At 38.7% G+C, this 14,140-nt stretch overlaps 1 protein-coding gene across 2 annotated transcripts in view; it reads right to left on the bottom strand.

Annotated features, from left to right (window-relative positions):
* Positions 1-14,140, bottom strand: part of KCNK2 (potassium two pore domain channel subfamily K member 2) — a 528,695-nt gene that overhangs the window by 422,626 nt on the left and 91,929 nt on the right. For both annotated transcript variants that reach the window (XM_078649782.1, XM_078649781.1), the window contains exon 2: positions 12,354-12,661. In XM_078649782.1, coding sequence (XP_078505908.1) covers positions 12,354-12,661 — 308 coding nt within the window. The remainder of the gene's footprint in view (positions 1-12,353; positions 12,662-14,140) is intronic.

Below are 14,140 nucleotides of genomic sequence, written 5' to 3'. Positions count from 1 at the left end.
TAACCAATTCAAAACGGCATCCATCCTGCTTGACACAGGTGTGCAAACATATTTGATTACAAAGTGACTGATAAACTCAAAGAAGAAGAATGCAACCCAACTCTGGGCACTTTAGTGATTTCAGTGGGTTTCATCCTTTGCCCTTCACATTATATTTTCCCACATATTAACTTATTTATTTCTTTTGAAATTTTATTCGGTGTTAATTGAGGAATTTCCTTTTCATGTCAATTTTTTCACTTCTAAATTGTATCTTTGTAGTACAGTTTAGACAATCATAAATCCAAGAAACTGTTACCTCTCAACTGGCTACATTGGTACCTTGCCTTAAAAATGTATTAGTCTTGAACTTACTATTCACAATATTATTTCTTTGTCTATATAAAGAATGTTTAATCATTTCATGGACAGTATCAAAGTAGTGTAAGAAAACCAATATTGAATTCTATGAAAACTTTCCAAATTCGGTTAACGTTATCAATATACCTAGCACAATATTTTAAGTGTTCCTTCTCTAGGTTAATTAAAAAGATTATTTTCAGATTCATTGGACCGTAAAGATGCTTCTTGCAATGACAATAATTGTAATGCATCATCATATGTATATATATAGTGCACTATAGTTACATCACAGGCTTCATATTTGAGAAATTAATACTCCTCTGCCTCGCTAGTTTCTGAATATATAATCTGAGTAACAGTACTTCATCTTCACTGTACAGACATTGACCATTCTGTGTAGCCTCCCTAGATATTGTATGATTTTATAAGCTGAATTTACTTGCATATTTTGTCTCTGGGCTCTGAAAGGCTGTTAAACCGCCCCACAGTAACATAGTAATAAAGACCAATTCCAATTGGCATGTCTACCAAGTTCAACAGTGACATAAACATTCAATGCCATATGTGGTGCAGTAGGGAATCACTCCACACACGAGCTACTTTAAAAGCATTGCTTCAGGACTGCCATCATGCCTAGCACTTGTCAAAATAAATATTTTTGACATGTTGAACAAGCCTACTATTAATATTAGTTAAGTCACCTATAAATAGTGCACTGGAGCTCATGAGGTCTGGTTGCATTATTTACAAAAGTGGGACATGCAAAGATGGACTAGATATGTCTATGCAGTAAGAGGAATCAAAAGTGTTGCTAACGCTGTCTTTCTATTTAGTTAGGGTTTATCTTAAAATAAAAATACAATTTACTAAGTTCACTTAGGCAAGAGCTAGCGATATCATCTTTGCAACATTGTGATAATTATACAATGCCTAATTAATTGGTGACATTCTGTAGATTATTGTTGCAATTACCACAAAGTAGGACATTCCTAAAAGCTGGTTATGTCAGGCCCCTGCTCTTGCACTGGCAGTAATTAGATTTCCCTTGCTTAGAGTAAGATATAAGTAGTGCCCATAAGTAAAACAAAGGGCCTTTGGGAGCAATGGGCTTTCTGGTAAATCTGTGGTAAGAAAACTGTGAGAAGGTAAATATAGGAACATATAATAATAGCTATCTAGGTTGTGTGGGGAGGGGAAACAATTATATCTTACAAAGGGCAAGCAGGAACCCAGTAAATGCATGTTTATAATAAACAGAACTCTCTTGTGAGCTTGCTATTGGAGCTTGTCTTCATCATAGTCAGACAGGCTTCTAACACATCAGGAGGTGCCCCGGGCCCAGACCAGTAAGAGTGAGATTCATGCTGGTAGGGAAGGGGAGGTTCTCACTATAGTAGGCGAGCTCCAAGAGTACTGACAGAAGTCTCCAATGTGATTCCATTGTTCTGCTTCTTTAAAAGAACAGCAGTATATGGATTTCTGAGATTGTTTGGCTGTAAAGTAAAGAAACCACTGCTAAAAGGGATCTACCACCATCACATTTAACACCTGTTGTGGATCTACAAGGTGAACAACTTAAATATCCCAGCATACTTGGCAACCAATGTCATGATCTCCAGTGGCTTACACAATAGCTGAAGCCACTAGAAAACACAGGAAGGAAAGGAAATCAGGCCTTCTAAAGCTATTAACATGGGGTCTGGAAATCCATGCTAGTGAGGCATTCTCCTTCCATTATCTATTCGAAAGGCGTTCAAGATCCACGCACGCAAAAAAAAAAAAGCTTAGGGCCGGAGGGACATTTTTTCCATTTCTCAATATTTTGGCACTATGATGGATGTACTAATCGATCACAGAGCATAAATGACTTTTGTAAGGATAGCCCATTGGTATTCATGAGAAAGGGATTTGTGGTGTTGAGTCTTTCACACTGTATTCCACGTTCTATATTCCTTTGCTAGAGGGTGTGGAACGGAGGGTGGCCACAGTCAAAGATCGTCATGTCTGGTGCATGCCTAATGACATGACCTGTCTGAGCATTTCTTTGAACAGTCATAGGAAATAATGATGACTTTTATATAACCAGAGAACTATCAGACCAGTAGCAGCAAGTTTTCCTTGTTGTTTTGCATTAGCTGTTGCCAAGACTGAGTCCACTGGCCCGTATGCACAGAAACCTTCAGCACAAGAGCAGAGGAACTGTCAGGGCGAGCCCGAGAGGCCAACTTTATTACATGCTGCGTGACGAGGCAGGTTCTGCAGATCAGCGCATGACCAGTTCGCATCTCCACATGCGAGTCATCCGTTCAGTCCAGGTCGTGGTCAGTGCATGTCCAGGCGCAAGCCAGCTGCTCATTCAGCCAGAGGGTGTCTACTCAGGTGTCCACGAGCACCCCTTGTGTCTTGAAGCAATGTCGTACAGTGACGTGTTTGAGAGTTAGATGCACACCAGGGGCTTATGCACATGATTTTGAAAATATTGAACAAATTTGGCATTGTAGCAAATTTTTAAATGGGTGAATTTGTAAAAAGTAGCATTGAATATTTAGGCATTGTGATATCTGAAAAGGTAGTGGAACCCTGAACTGGTCTTGTGGAAGATATTACAAAGGCGCCCTGTCCAAAGAGCAAATTGCATCCTTTTAAGGGGTTTGCAAATTTTATAAAAACATTCTCGGCCAAAATTGTACATTTGAGAGAACTGCTCAAGAAAAAGCAAGTGTTCTTGTGGAGTGAAGAGTGCCAGGATGAAAATGCAGCTCTGAAGAAAGACATAGTCCCTGATGAAGTTCTGGCACAATTTGACTCTACCAGGGAGTGCATCATCACAGTAGACACGAGTAATGAGGGCTTGAGTGCCACTCTTGCTCAGAAGAAAGAAGATGGAGGTGAATCAATGGTGGGGTTTGCGTCTAGGTCTTTTAAGGAAAATTAGAAAATAAAATTCTGCTATACAGAAATAACTATTGGCTTGTTGTTGGGTGGTGGAACAATATAAAGGTTTTATTTGGGGGGAGGAAGTTCATGCTCAAACCCAATCAGAAGTCATTTGTTAACATACTTGGAGGTTCAGTGATAAAGGAACACATCCCTTGGCTGGCCAGACTGAGCTCCACATTTTTGAAATGTAATTGCAAGATTGAGTGCCTTCCGGGAGTAAAAAACACCATAACTGGTTATTTATCACGTTCCCCAGGTCCGATCAGGAACAATCAATGAATTGGGAAGAGGAGGATGGGGAATATTTGATAGCCACAGTGGATGTGTGCCAGGGAAATGCATTTACTGAGGATGAATGGATGGTCGTAATGTTAGTTGATGAAGATCTCGAGATTGTCAAAAAATATATCAAACAGAGATGGCCCAGAAGGAAAGGGTTACCAGTGTCCATTCAGTCTTATTTCAAGGTAGCAGAGTTGTGGATTGAGAAAAATGGAATGTTAATGAGGGGTGACAAACTATTTCCTCCCAAGGGTTTAAGGGATTAGATAATATGCACATGAAGGATATATAGGTCAAACCATCACAAAATGGAAAATTAGGAACAGTGATAAGTGTCTGGGAATGGACACAGAAATCATTGCAAGCGCTACAGCTTGTGTTATATGTGGCAACAGTAACAAAGGGATGAAGACAGAGTCTGTACCATTGCAGCCTTGAAGTCTACCTGAGGGCCCATGGTTTAAGTTGGTAATAGATTTTTTTGATCCATTCAATATGCTACCACAGAGATGTAAATTCACTACGGTGGTGGTAGACTACTACAGCAAGTGGTGGGAAGTAGGCTAAATTTAAGAGCCCAATACTAATGTGGTGATAAAGTTCCTGAAGAAATTTTTTTTGATAGAGGGGGGTCCAAAAGAAATTGTATCCGACAAAGGAGTACAATTAGTTTTGCAAGAAATTAAGGATTTTCTTGAAGGCAATGCAATAAAATGTTAAATGTTAAATGTCGTATACTTGTAAAGCGCACAGCTGCCCCAGCAAAGGGACGTCCCGGCGCTGTATACCGCTGGGGAACCCGTCCTGGCTTTCCCTGTGGGATGGTCCCTACTGGGAGTCCCCAAGGTGGAGCCAGGCATCCCCGGCGTTGATGGGGCCGTTGTGGAGATTAGGCAAGCTAATGCCCAGAGTTGCCAAGTGGGACCCCAGGTTAGAGTAGGCACCAAGGCGAGAATTGTCGAGTCCGCTGACCCTGGTCCACGACCCTGCCGCGTCGGGAATTGAACCCTGGTCCCGGGCCGACTTCTGCTCCCGGGTCTGCAGCCACAAGCTCATTGCGTTATATCACCTCCAGGCCAATGGACTTGTTGAGAAAATGATTGGCATGTTGATGGAGTGCATTCAGTGGGCGGTCCAAAACAAAATTGAGTTGAGTGATGCAATAGAGAGTATGCTGTGGTCCCATCGTACATGTCCTTATGGTGCTAATGGATTATGTCCTTTTGAAATCATGAGGGGACAAGTCCCAATGTCAAAAATATGTCCTGCATGGTTGAGGGGTTTTCATCAGAAATCCGACCGTGCATTCTTTTTAGATAAGATTATGCGACCAACAGTTGAGAAGCTTCTAGGTAGAATGAAAGAAAGATATGATGCTAGACACTATGGGGCCTATTAGGATGGTGGTTGTATTTTTTTCGGCCACAACCGTAGCGGATATAGGGTCCGAACGCCATGCGTGCGGTGGTTCCGCCCATCGTATTATGATGTGACCGCCGCACACTTCCAGCAGTCCTGCCCTTTGTATTATGATCGGTCGGATTCCGCAGCGTTAACATTGAGGTGCTGCGTCACGAAAACTAGCATGTTGTGCATTTCACTGCACTACGTAGCAGGTACTGCACTGTGCCTGCCACTTGGTGCAGTGAAATGTAGGTGGGTACCCGTCCAGTGCACCCACACACCCCCAACATGAGGGGGGTCTGAAATGGGCCCCCAAACCCAATCCACATCAGCCTTTCCATAGCAGAGAGAGCGCCGTGGAAAAGCAGGCGTCTGCATGCATCCTAATCTGGACAACGGGAAAAGCTAGGCACCGGCACCATTTTAACAGTCCAGCTCCACGGGCGGATTGCTACTTGCGGAAAAGTGGCAGACAGATTTTCACACTGCTGGGGTCACCACCGCCATCATAATCTGACTGTGGTACGGAGGACTCTGCCGGCCCAGCGGTGGCGATCCGCCCGCAATAAGCCCTAAAGTGGCTGACTGCAATAGGGGCAGTTGGACAGCTGACAGGCCATCATGGGAGGTCTGACTGCCGTATTCTCATACTGGGGGTCAGACCATGAGCTGTCGGACACAAGACTGTTGGCTCCACCAGGATCATAGATCCCGATGGGGCGGTGGTAGGAGCAGCTGAAAGGCAGTTGCTGGAAAGAGATAGGGGTGGCCCCAAACAGGGCACCCTGCCATTGTAGGCCACTAAAAAGTGGCACTGGGGGGCACATGTTGTGCCCCCTCTCACCTCCGTTGATGTGCATGGCACATGGGGCACAGACATGCAGGAGGCGCTGTATGGCAGAGGCATGTGCTGCCGCACTTTTCCCTGGCCTCAGCATGCCCCAGCTATGGTACTGATGCCTTTCCTACCACCAGCCCAGTGGTCGAATCGAAATAAGGTGGTTGAACTGCCAAATGCTTGTCAGGTGGTCCTCTGACAGCCGCTATGGCGTCCAGCGGTCCAACTGCCCACCATCGTAATTGCCCCAAAGTTCAGGAGTGAGATTAACGAGGGGGATTGGGTACATATAATAGATTCCACCCCTGTTCAAATTCATATCTCCTGCAAGGGTGGATGCTGTATCCAAAAATGTTGTTCACGTGAAAGAATGCGAATGGTGGAACAAAAGTAGAGTAGTAAAGGTTTTTTCTTCTGGTACATAATGTGATGGTTTTGTAATTCAAGTTGACCATCCAAAACTTGATTCAAACCCTAGTGGACTTTTGTTCTTCATGCAAAAGCAAACAAAGTGAGGGGGGTGGGGGTCAAAATCAAAGACATACCATGGTGCCTAGGTTTTGGGCAAATGTTGGTGTCCTTATTCATGATATTAGGTTATGGTTAATATATGTTTTTGTATTGTGTGTTGTAGATTTTTCCACATGGAAATCTCTTGGCTTCTAAGCATTAATGAATCTTTTTATGAGTATATTTATGCAGGCGTTACGTTATTTATTAATGTATGTATGGCATTTGGTGTAATGTGTTATAACCACTATAGGATTTCTTCTGCATACCCCAACAAATGCCTACAATGCAGCAACAGAGGCTTGCGGGGGTTGCAGACTCCTATCACTGCATCTACATATGCACAATTCTGACACTGCAGCCCCCTACCACTTAAAGGGACGGGGCAATTTTTATAAATAGGATGTCAAGATACAAAAGATCATCGGGGTAGGGCATAAATCACTGTCTGCTCATCCAATGTCCACAACCCACATTCACAATGTGAAAGTTATCCATCCTAAAACCTTTTGAAAGGATACCACCTCTTTTGCGGTGTCACTATCCAATCAATGGGTTTGCAATCTCAGATAGCTTTGTGATTCATACCTTTAGCACATCGAGAGTGGTTTCTGAGGTCACAAAGCCTACAATTTTGCATGCCTTAGGCTTTGCAACTGCAAAACACTTTTCTTCTCCAGTCCCTAGCTGCATTGGTCTCAATTAATTAAAGAATATGTCCAGGAAAAATCATGCCCTCCACATTCTCAGTTATTATAGCTAGAAATGTCCGACTTAGTGCACTATCCAGCCCCCCTATTGCTGTAAGCACCCTTTCCTCCAAGCTGCCTTCTCTTTCTCTTCCCCTGCACCTCCTTTGATGGTGCTCCACGTTTACTACATACCTCTTCTCATGTAGAGCGGTTCATTGGTTTGTACATATGATTGTGTTAACAAAATCTTTATACATGCACAGCCACAGTTTTATTTACATGATATTAAGTCAATTGAAAATACAGTCCCATTTCCAACTAAAAGGGAGTTGAAAGATATTATTTAGAACTCTTTGGAGGGGTTTTGTAAGGTGCCACTATATGGTCTTCACGTTATTGGTGTTTACAAGTATTTGTTTGCAAGCAAATACATTTATCATAACTTATCTAACCAACAAAAAGTAGCACCTACTATATCCCTAACACTAGACCACATTCAAAAAGTGACCCCTCTGACCTGAGCCCAATTAAAAGAGAAGTTCCTCTTGCCCTGTGCAGCGTTCAGCTGTCTTATAGCTATGTTCGCACTTAACAAGTAAATATTGTTTTAAAAATATCGAGAATGTAAATAACAAAAATAATCAAAAAAACACATTGAACACAAAAATATAGTTTACATAAACATAGTTAAACATAGTAAACATTAAATACATTAACATTAAACAGTAATATAATGTAAATTAAATATATTTAAATAATGTATAATCATTTAAAATGTAATGCTTATTAATATATATATATATATATATATGTATATATATACACATATATATGTGTGTTTGTTTATTTAAACAAATAATTTAAAACTATTATTAAAATAATAATTAAAATGTATGTTACATTGTACAAAAATGTTAAAACTAAAAAAGAACAAATAAATATATATTTGTATATATATATATATATATATATATATATACCATGAATATAGCGGTATTGTCCATACAGGGCTCATTTGTTTACATAATTTGTCATGAATTATATGATGAAGGACTTTAAATCATGTATTGCGGGATAATAGTTTATTATTTAACTAATTTGATTAGTAACAGTGAAATGGTTGTCTTTTTGATTATATAGAAAACCACTTCAAAATGGCCGCCAAAGAAACAATGATGTTTTTGTCCGCTCTTTATGTTTATGAATTCACAGAGAAAAAAATGTGTGTAATTATCTTTTTGAACGCTTTAAATGGGGGCAACTCTTGTAAATCAGGTTGACACAGGGGAAAAGGCACGTTTGCCGAAACGCGTCCTGTTTGTGCAATAAACTAACTGTTTATAACCTTCTACGCGAGTGCGGCCGCTTCCTTCCCTGGTGTGGGAGGGGGCTTCTGGAGCAGATATATATATACGAGGAATTCCACCTGGCTTTGGGTGTCATGCACTGTCATGCACTGTCATTTCTACCCCCGTAGACATTTGGACTGCAGCACGTAGGTTGAGACGGTGCGGGGACTCGAGGAGCACTTTGCTGACATTGCAAGAAATCACTTTTTCCATCACCGCAATGCCTACATCCCGCCCATCCCACAGGGACCTCATTCCTATCGCCACTTACCTGGAACTTGCCCGTGCATTCTGGGTGTTGTAGTCTGGCGCTACACGGCAGGCAGCAACAGGTGGTGTTTCATCACGATAGGGGGCAGAGCCGACTTTCTTCTACAAAGAGGGCGGCAGGTTGGAACATTATGCAAAATTGGAAGCTGAGTGAAGTTCTTGGGCGCTGAAGAAGGCACGATTTGCCGAAATGCATCCGCCATTACTCTGCCAATAAAGCTGCTTCCTTGTTACTCCCCCGACGTGGCCTCTGCTCCTTTGTTGTTTTAAGGAGTTTACTTTATATATATATATATATATATATATATATATATATATATATATATATATATTCCGTCACAAATACCTCCTATTCTTGAAGTAAGCCAGGACACTCGGAATCCATATGTAGAATTTTATTTCTGCAGGTAAAAAAGTGAAACGCGTCGCACTTTTTCACCTGCAGAAATAAAATTCTACATATGGATTCCGAGTGTCCTGGCTTACTTCAAGAATAGGAGGTATTTGTGACGGAATTTAAAGGTCGGTCGGTGGCCTATCCAGGACCGCTCCTTGACAGCCCTAGTGCATGTACCGGCATTGGAGGAAAGAATATATATATATATATATATATATATATATATATATATATATATATATATATATATATATATATATATATATATATATATATATATATATATATATTTCCGCACTTGTGCTCCTGCTACCACGCCACGCCATCAATCCTCAGCCAACAAACGAGCAAGAACACGGAAGACCCAGAGTGCAGGTGAGTTTTATTTTGCAGTACACCACGCCAGGATAATATATATATATCTACAATAAATTGCAAACTGTAGCAAATAAACTGGATATATTTCTATACATCATAACAGTTTAATTAAGTAAACAAAATAAAAACCTAAAATGTTACTACAAATATATTGCATATTACAAACAATATAACAAAAGCATACAATTGTAGGAATAATATATATACTAATTCCACTCCAATCTCTGCAACAGTAGGGAAATCTTTAGACTCAGTAGGGGTAAAAGGTGCTATTCCCACTCCAGTCACTTCTCTCATACCCCTACAAATCTCACAACCTGCACCTACAACTTAATGTAATTTGAAAAAATACACAAGTAACATATTTATCAATTAAATAATGAATATAAATTAATTATTAATTAGAATGTATTTACTTTTCACCCTGTACCCCTATAAACTCCACAACCTACTACAGCACCAAAAATTCAAAAAAACTATTACATTTAATGTAAAAACAACTAAATATTTGCAAACTATAGCACAAATGATTAACAATAATTATACTAATAATTTATAGCATATACAATTAAAATATATAATAAAATACATCAAAATAATAAAAAAATTATATTTTTAACAAAGATCTTTTTGTAAACGATATTAAAAACATAGATATTTTTTAAATCGATATTAACAACATAGATATTTTTACCATCGATATTACTTACCTTAAAGTAAATATTCTTGTCAGCAATAATTTTGCACAGGAAGTTTGTACATCACGATATTTAAAACTCGATATTTCTGCTCCACAATATTTTTTTCGATATTTTGTCTTAATACCTTAGGAATCATCTATTGTTCATGCTTTATAGGCAAAACCAAAATACATAAAAATAAATTTCAACTTTTGGCACACAATGTAGTCTGAAGTAACAGAAACTATCTTAGCAGAAGGAGAGGAAAATTCTGTCTCACATTGAATGGCTTTTATCCTGGAAACTATTACAAACATTTCAGATTGAAAAACTTTAGAAACCTCAATTAGATTGCATGTTTACTGATTTTGGAATTGTTACGATAAATTCAGGCATCAATAAGAATAGTTGAATCAATAGCAAGAAACTCAATGCAAGCTAATCTGCAACTCGTGGTTCCAGTAAACCTTCCCAAGACAATCTATGCTTCAGACCTGAATTTTCTATGGCAGATAAAGTACGGCTGGTTGATGTAAACAGAAGTAACTTATGTCATGAGTACGATCAATAGCAAGAAAATCAATGCAAGCTAATCTGCAACTCGTGGTTCCAGTAAACCTTTCCAAGACAATCTATGCTACAGACCTGAATTTTCTATGGCAGATAAAGTACGGCTTGGTTGATGTAAACAGAAGTAACTTATGTCATGAGTAGGATACTCGCTTTCATGGGTGAAAAGTACATCTGCTTTATTTACAAATCTTCTTTGCTGAAACAGTGCCTGTTAGAAGACACAGGTGTTAAATGTATAGTATATTGCGAGAAAACATACAAATGTCCCCTATGCTTGTATTATACACATGTTTCAGGTTAGGATTTTGTATAATTTTTTTATTCAAATTTTTTTAGTATTTTTTTAGCTGAAAGGTTTTCCCTAATAAAGCTTTCCTTCTCAAGTATCCTGAAGGTGATCATGTATAGGCACTTAAGACTATAAAGGTGTCATCTCATTGTCCGCTCTACTCCACATTGAAGTGAAGTATGGTTCAATGAAATGCTTTTTCATAGAGGTTTCCAGCACTGCTAGACAGTAGTCTGCTTCACAGAACATTTTGCAAACATCTTGCTTCAATGTTCAGCACATTTATCTGACCGAACAGTAAGGCACTTTCCTGCATTGACAGCTCCTGAGGAACATCACACTTAACCTCGCCTGCCCTGTTCCCTCATTAAATCAGATGACTTGTGATCATGATGATTTAGCAAAAGTTGCACCTCTTACATATCATGCGTGGCAGACATCTCTCCAGATGACCATGAAAATACACCGGGTTTCATGACCACATGGTGCTTAAAATGGAGTTTTACTAGGACAAGAAGCCATTCAAAATTAACGTACAGAAAAACAGATTGAAACATCCCCAGATTACAGTCTATCAACTGGCCACACATTAAGCCAAACATCATGAACTAACAAACCAGTTATTTTGTACATATTCTTAAAACTGTCTCTCACAGTCAATGATTTCTTGTGCATGATCTATATGCTTACTTTACTACTTTTTCATACACTTTCTAGCTGATTTTTGAACTCTCTAAACAGTGGGAGTTAACAAGACATGAATTGACAAGAAAGGCGTGTGCTTCAATAGCATTAATCTTGAAGGCCCTCTTAGATAGACTGGGCTTGAGTAGCAGAATATGTCACCTCCTTTCCCTCTCAGTAGAAATTACAGCTGACCAATTAGAAATCGCTTCTAATGGGTACATTTGTGAGCTTGATGCTGGATCAAATACTCGCAGTCCAAAGATATGGCAAATTCAACTGGATAAATAAAAATTTAAAATGAAGCCACTAAACACCATTAGACCCTAATAATCAGTTCCAGGACACAATATGTCTCAACTGGAATCTTATCAATAATGCAGATCAGTGGCTCTTCAACACTAACTTTCACAAAGTGGATCTAGCAGAAATAATTTGTATGTGGTCAATTTAAAGTTTCATCAGAGCTATGCCTATACACTCCATTGTTAATCTGATCGTCATGAAAACCATCACAACAAACCTCTTACCCAATAGTTGCTACGTCAGCAGTCTGATCTGTGTTGTTAGTAGCCTTTTCAGTATAATTCAACATAATGAGTCTGTATAAATATCATAAGAACTCCAAAAATATCAAAGCAACAGCTGACAAACTTACTACCACCGTTGAAGGCCCAACATAAAATGATAACATGGCTGAAACACCATATGTTTCCATTCATTACCTGGATGAGCACCTCAAGTTCAGTGGTGTTGATACATGCGTGCTCCTCTACAAAGGCATGTTTTTGAATGAGAATGGTAGTCCTCTGTGAGCTCTCATGTGGTTGCTCCAGTGCTTTAAATACAGTAGCTCCAATGATAAGGTACAAAACGACCACCAGAAATATGGTTGACACTGTCTTCCATCTCATGACACTGGATATATCGCTGTCTTCAAAAGTAGACAGCACAATGGGCTTGGTAGAAAAGGAGAGTCTTGGCTTGGCGTTGTGAGTGGCAGATTTAGGATCCAGTAAGTCAGGTGCCGCCACTGAAAAAAAAGAGATTAGCATCAGGTAACAAGAACATGGACACTGAAAAGATTCTTCTCTTCATTCGTGTGGTCTGAACATAAAGTACCAAATAAATCAAAAGTAGTGCATTACCTTTGGTATCATACTCTTAACACATTCAAAAACAATTAGATACATATCGAAATTAGTGCAGCATGTTTTACTAAGACAGGAAAAAAACAAATATATCTACTTTTTCAAGATATTTTGTGGACTGTCCCAATAGTTAGGTAATAATAGATTTACATTAAATACTGTAACAAACACTACCGCAGAAAGATTTAAGTGTCGATCTCAGACAAAAAGACAAAGAAAAAGTAAGAAAAAAAATCTGATTGCAAAATAAAATATTAGAAAAAATGAAACGTAAAAAGACCTTAGTGCTTCAGATGTCATGAAACAAACATTTCATGAAGGATTTTGGAAAGGAAAAGTATCCCTAAAACATTTTCTCCTAAAAGTACTACTGAAGCATTGAAATTTGGTGGCAATCCTCTTTTTCCAATCATGACAATTCAATTGTTTCTTTTCTGCTCACTGTGTATTGTTCTGAATCTAGTTTAATGTATTTAAGAATTTTTTAGCAGCTTTGTATAACACAAGTAAGATTTAAACAGATGACAGAATTCTTACAATATTCATAAATTGCATATTTATAGATATAGAAATGTTCAGCATATACACGGTTGCATTAAGAGAATGCATGGGATGTTTACATTTAATGAAAGAGGAGAGAGTGGACAAGTTACATACATTTCTAGAAATGTAAATATGGTATTTAATTGCATTAAAACATGAGATGTACATAGGGGAGACGTTTGGTTGACCAGAGGACAGAGCAGTCAGCATACAAGGTGGAGGTAAAATCCACTATGAGGTTAGGGCGCTCATCAGCTCTTTCGGAAGTTCTTTTTTCTATTTATTTTAAATTCAATAATATGTAATTCATAAATACGTAATAAAACATGTTAACCTGTCTACAGTAGGACAACATTAATTTATGTAATAAGTAAAATCAAACATTTGAAAAGAGTAGTAAAGGTTATAGCTTAAAAAATATCCAAAATAGCTAACATTTACAAACAATAGCAAGGCGCACATGCCATTAGTACTGGCCATGGTGTCGAAGGTCTGGTACAATGGACAATGGACATTTTTTTTAACACGCTGGAAATTGCATTATAATAAATAACTATTCATCAAACAAATAACATTTAAACAACTGTGCTGAAGAGGGATGAAAAGGGGGAAAGGATGTCCTAATGATATTAATCTAATCTTTTTTATAAATTACGCATTATCTTACAAATCCAAAAAACATCATGCCATGCTTTGTGAAATTTTGCAAGATTGTTTTCACATCTAAAGTTCAGGTTCACTCTGGATGTTAACGCAGATAGTTCTGCTAACCATAACATATGTCTAGCTTGTTTCTCCTCTTTTAATTAGACAGAATA

Source organism: Lissotriton helveticus, chromosome 6, assembly GCF_964261635.1.
Source record: "Lissotriton helveticus chromosome 6, aLisHel1.1, whole genome shotgun sequence".
Classification (NCBI taxonomy): domain Eukaryota; kingdom Metazoa; phylum Chordata; class Amphibia; order Caudata; family Salamandridae; genus Lissotriton; species Lissotriton helveticus.
Note: the sequence above shows the minus strand (reverse complement) of the source record. Positions and strands in the feature narration are given on the sequence as shown.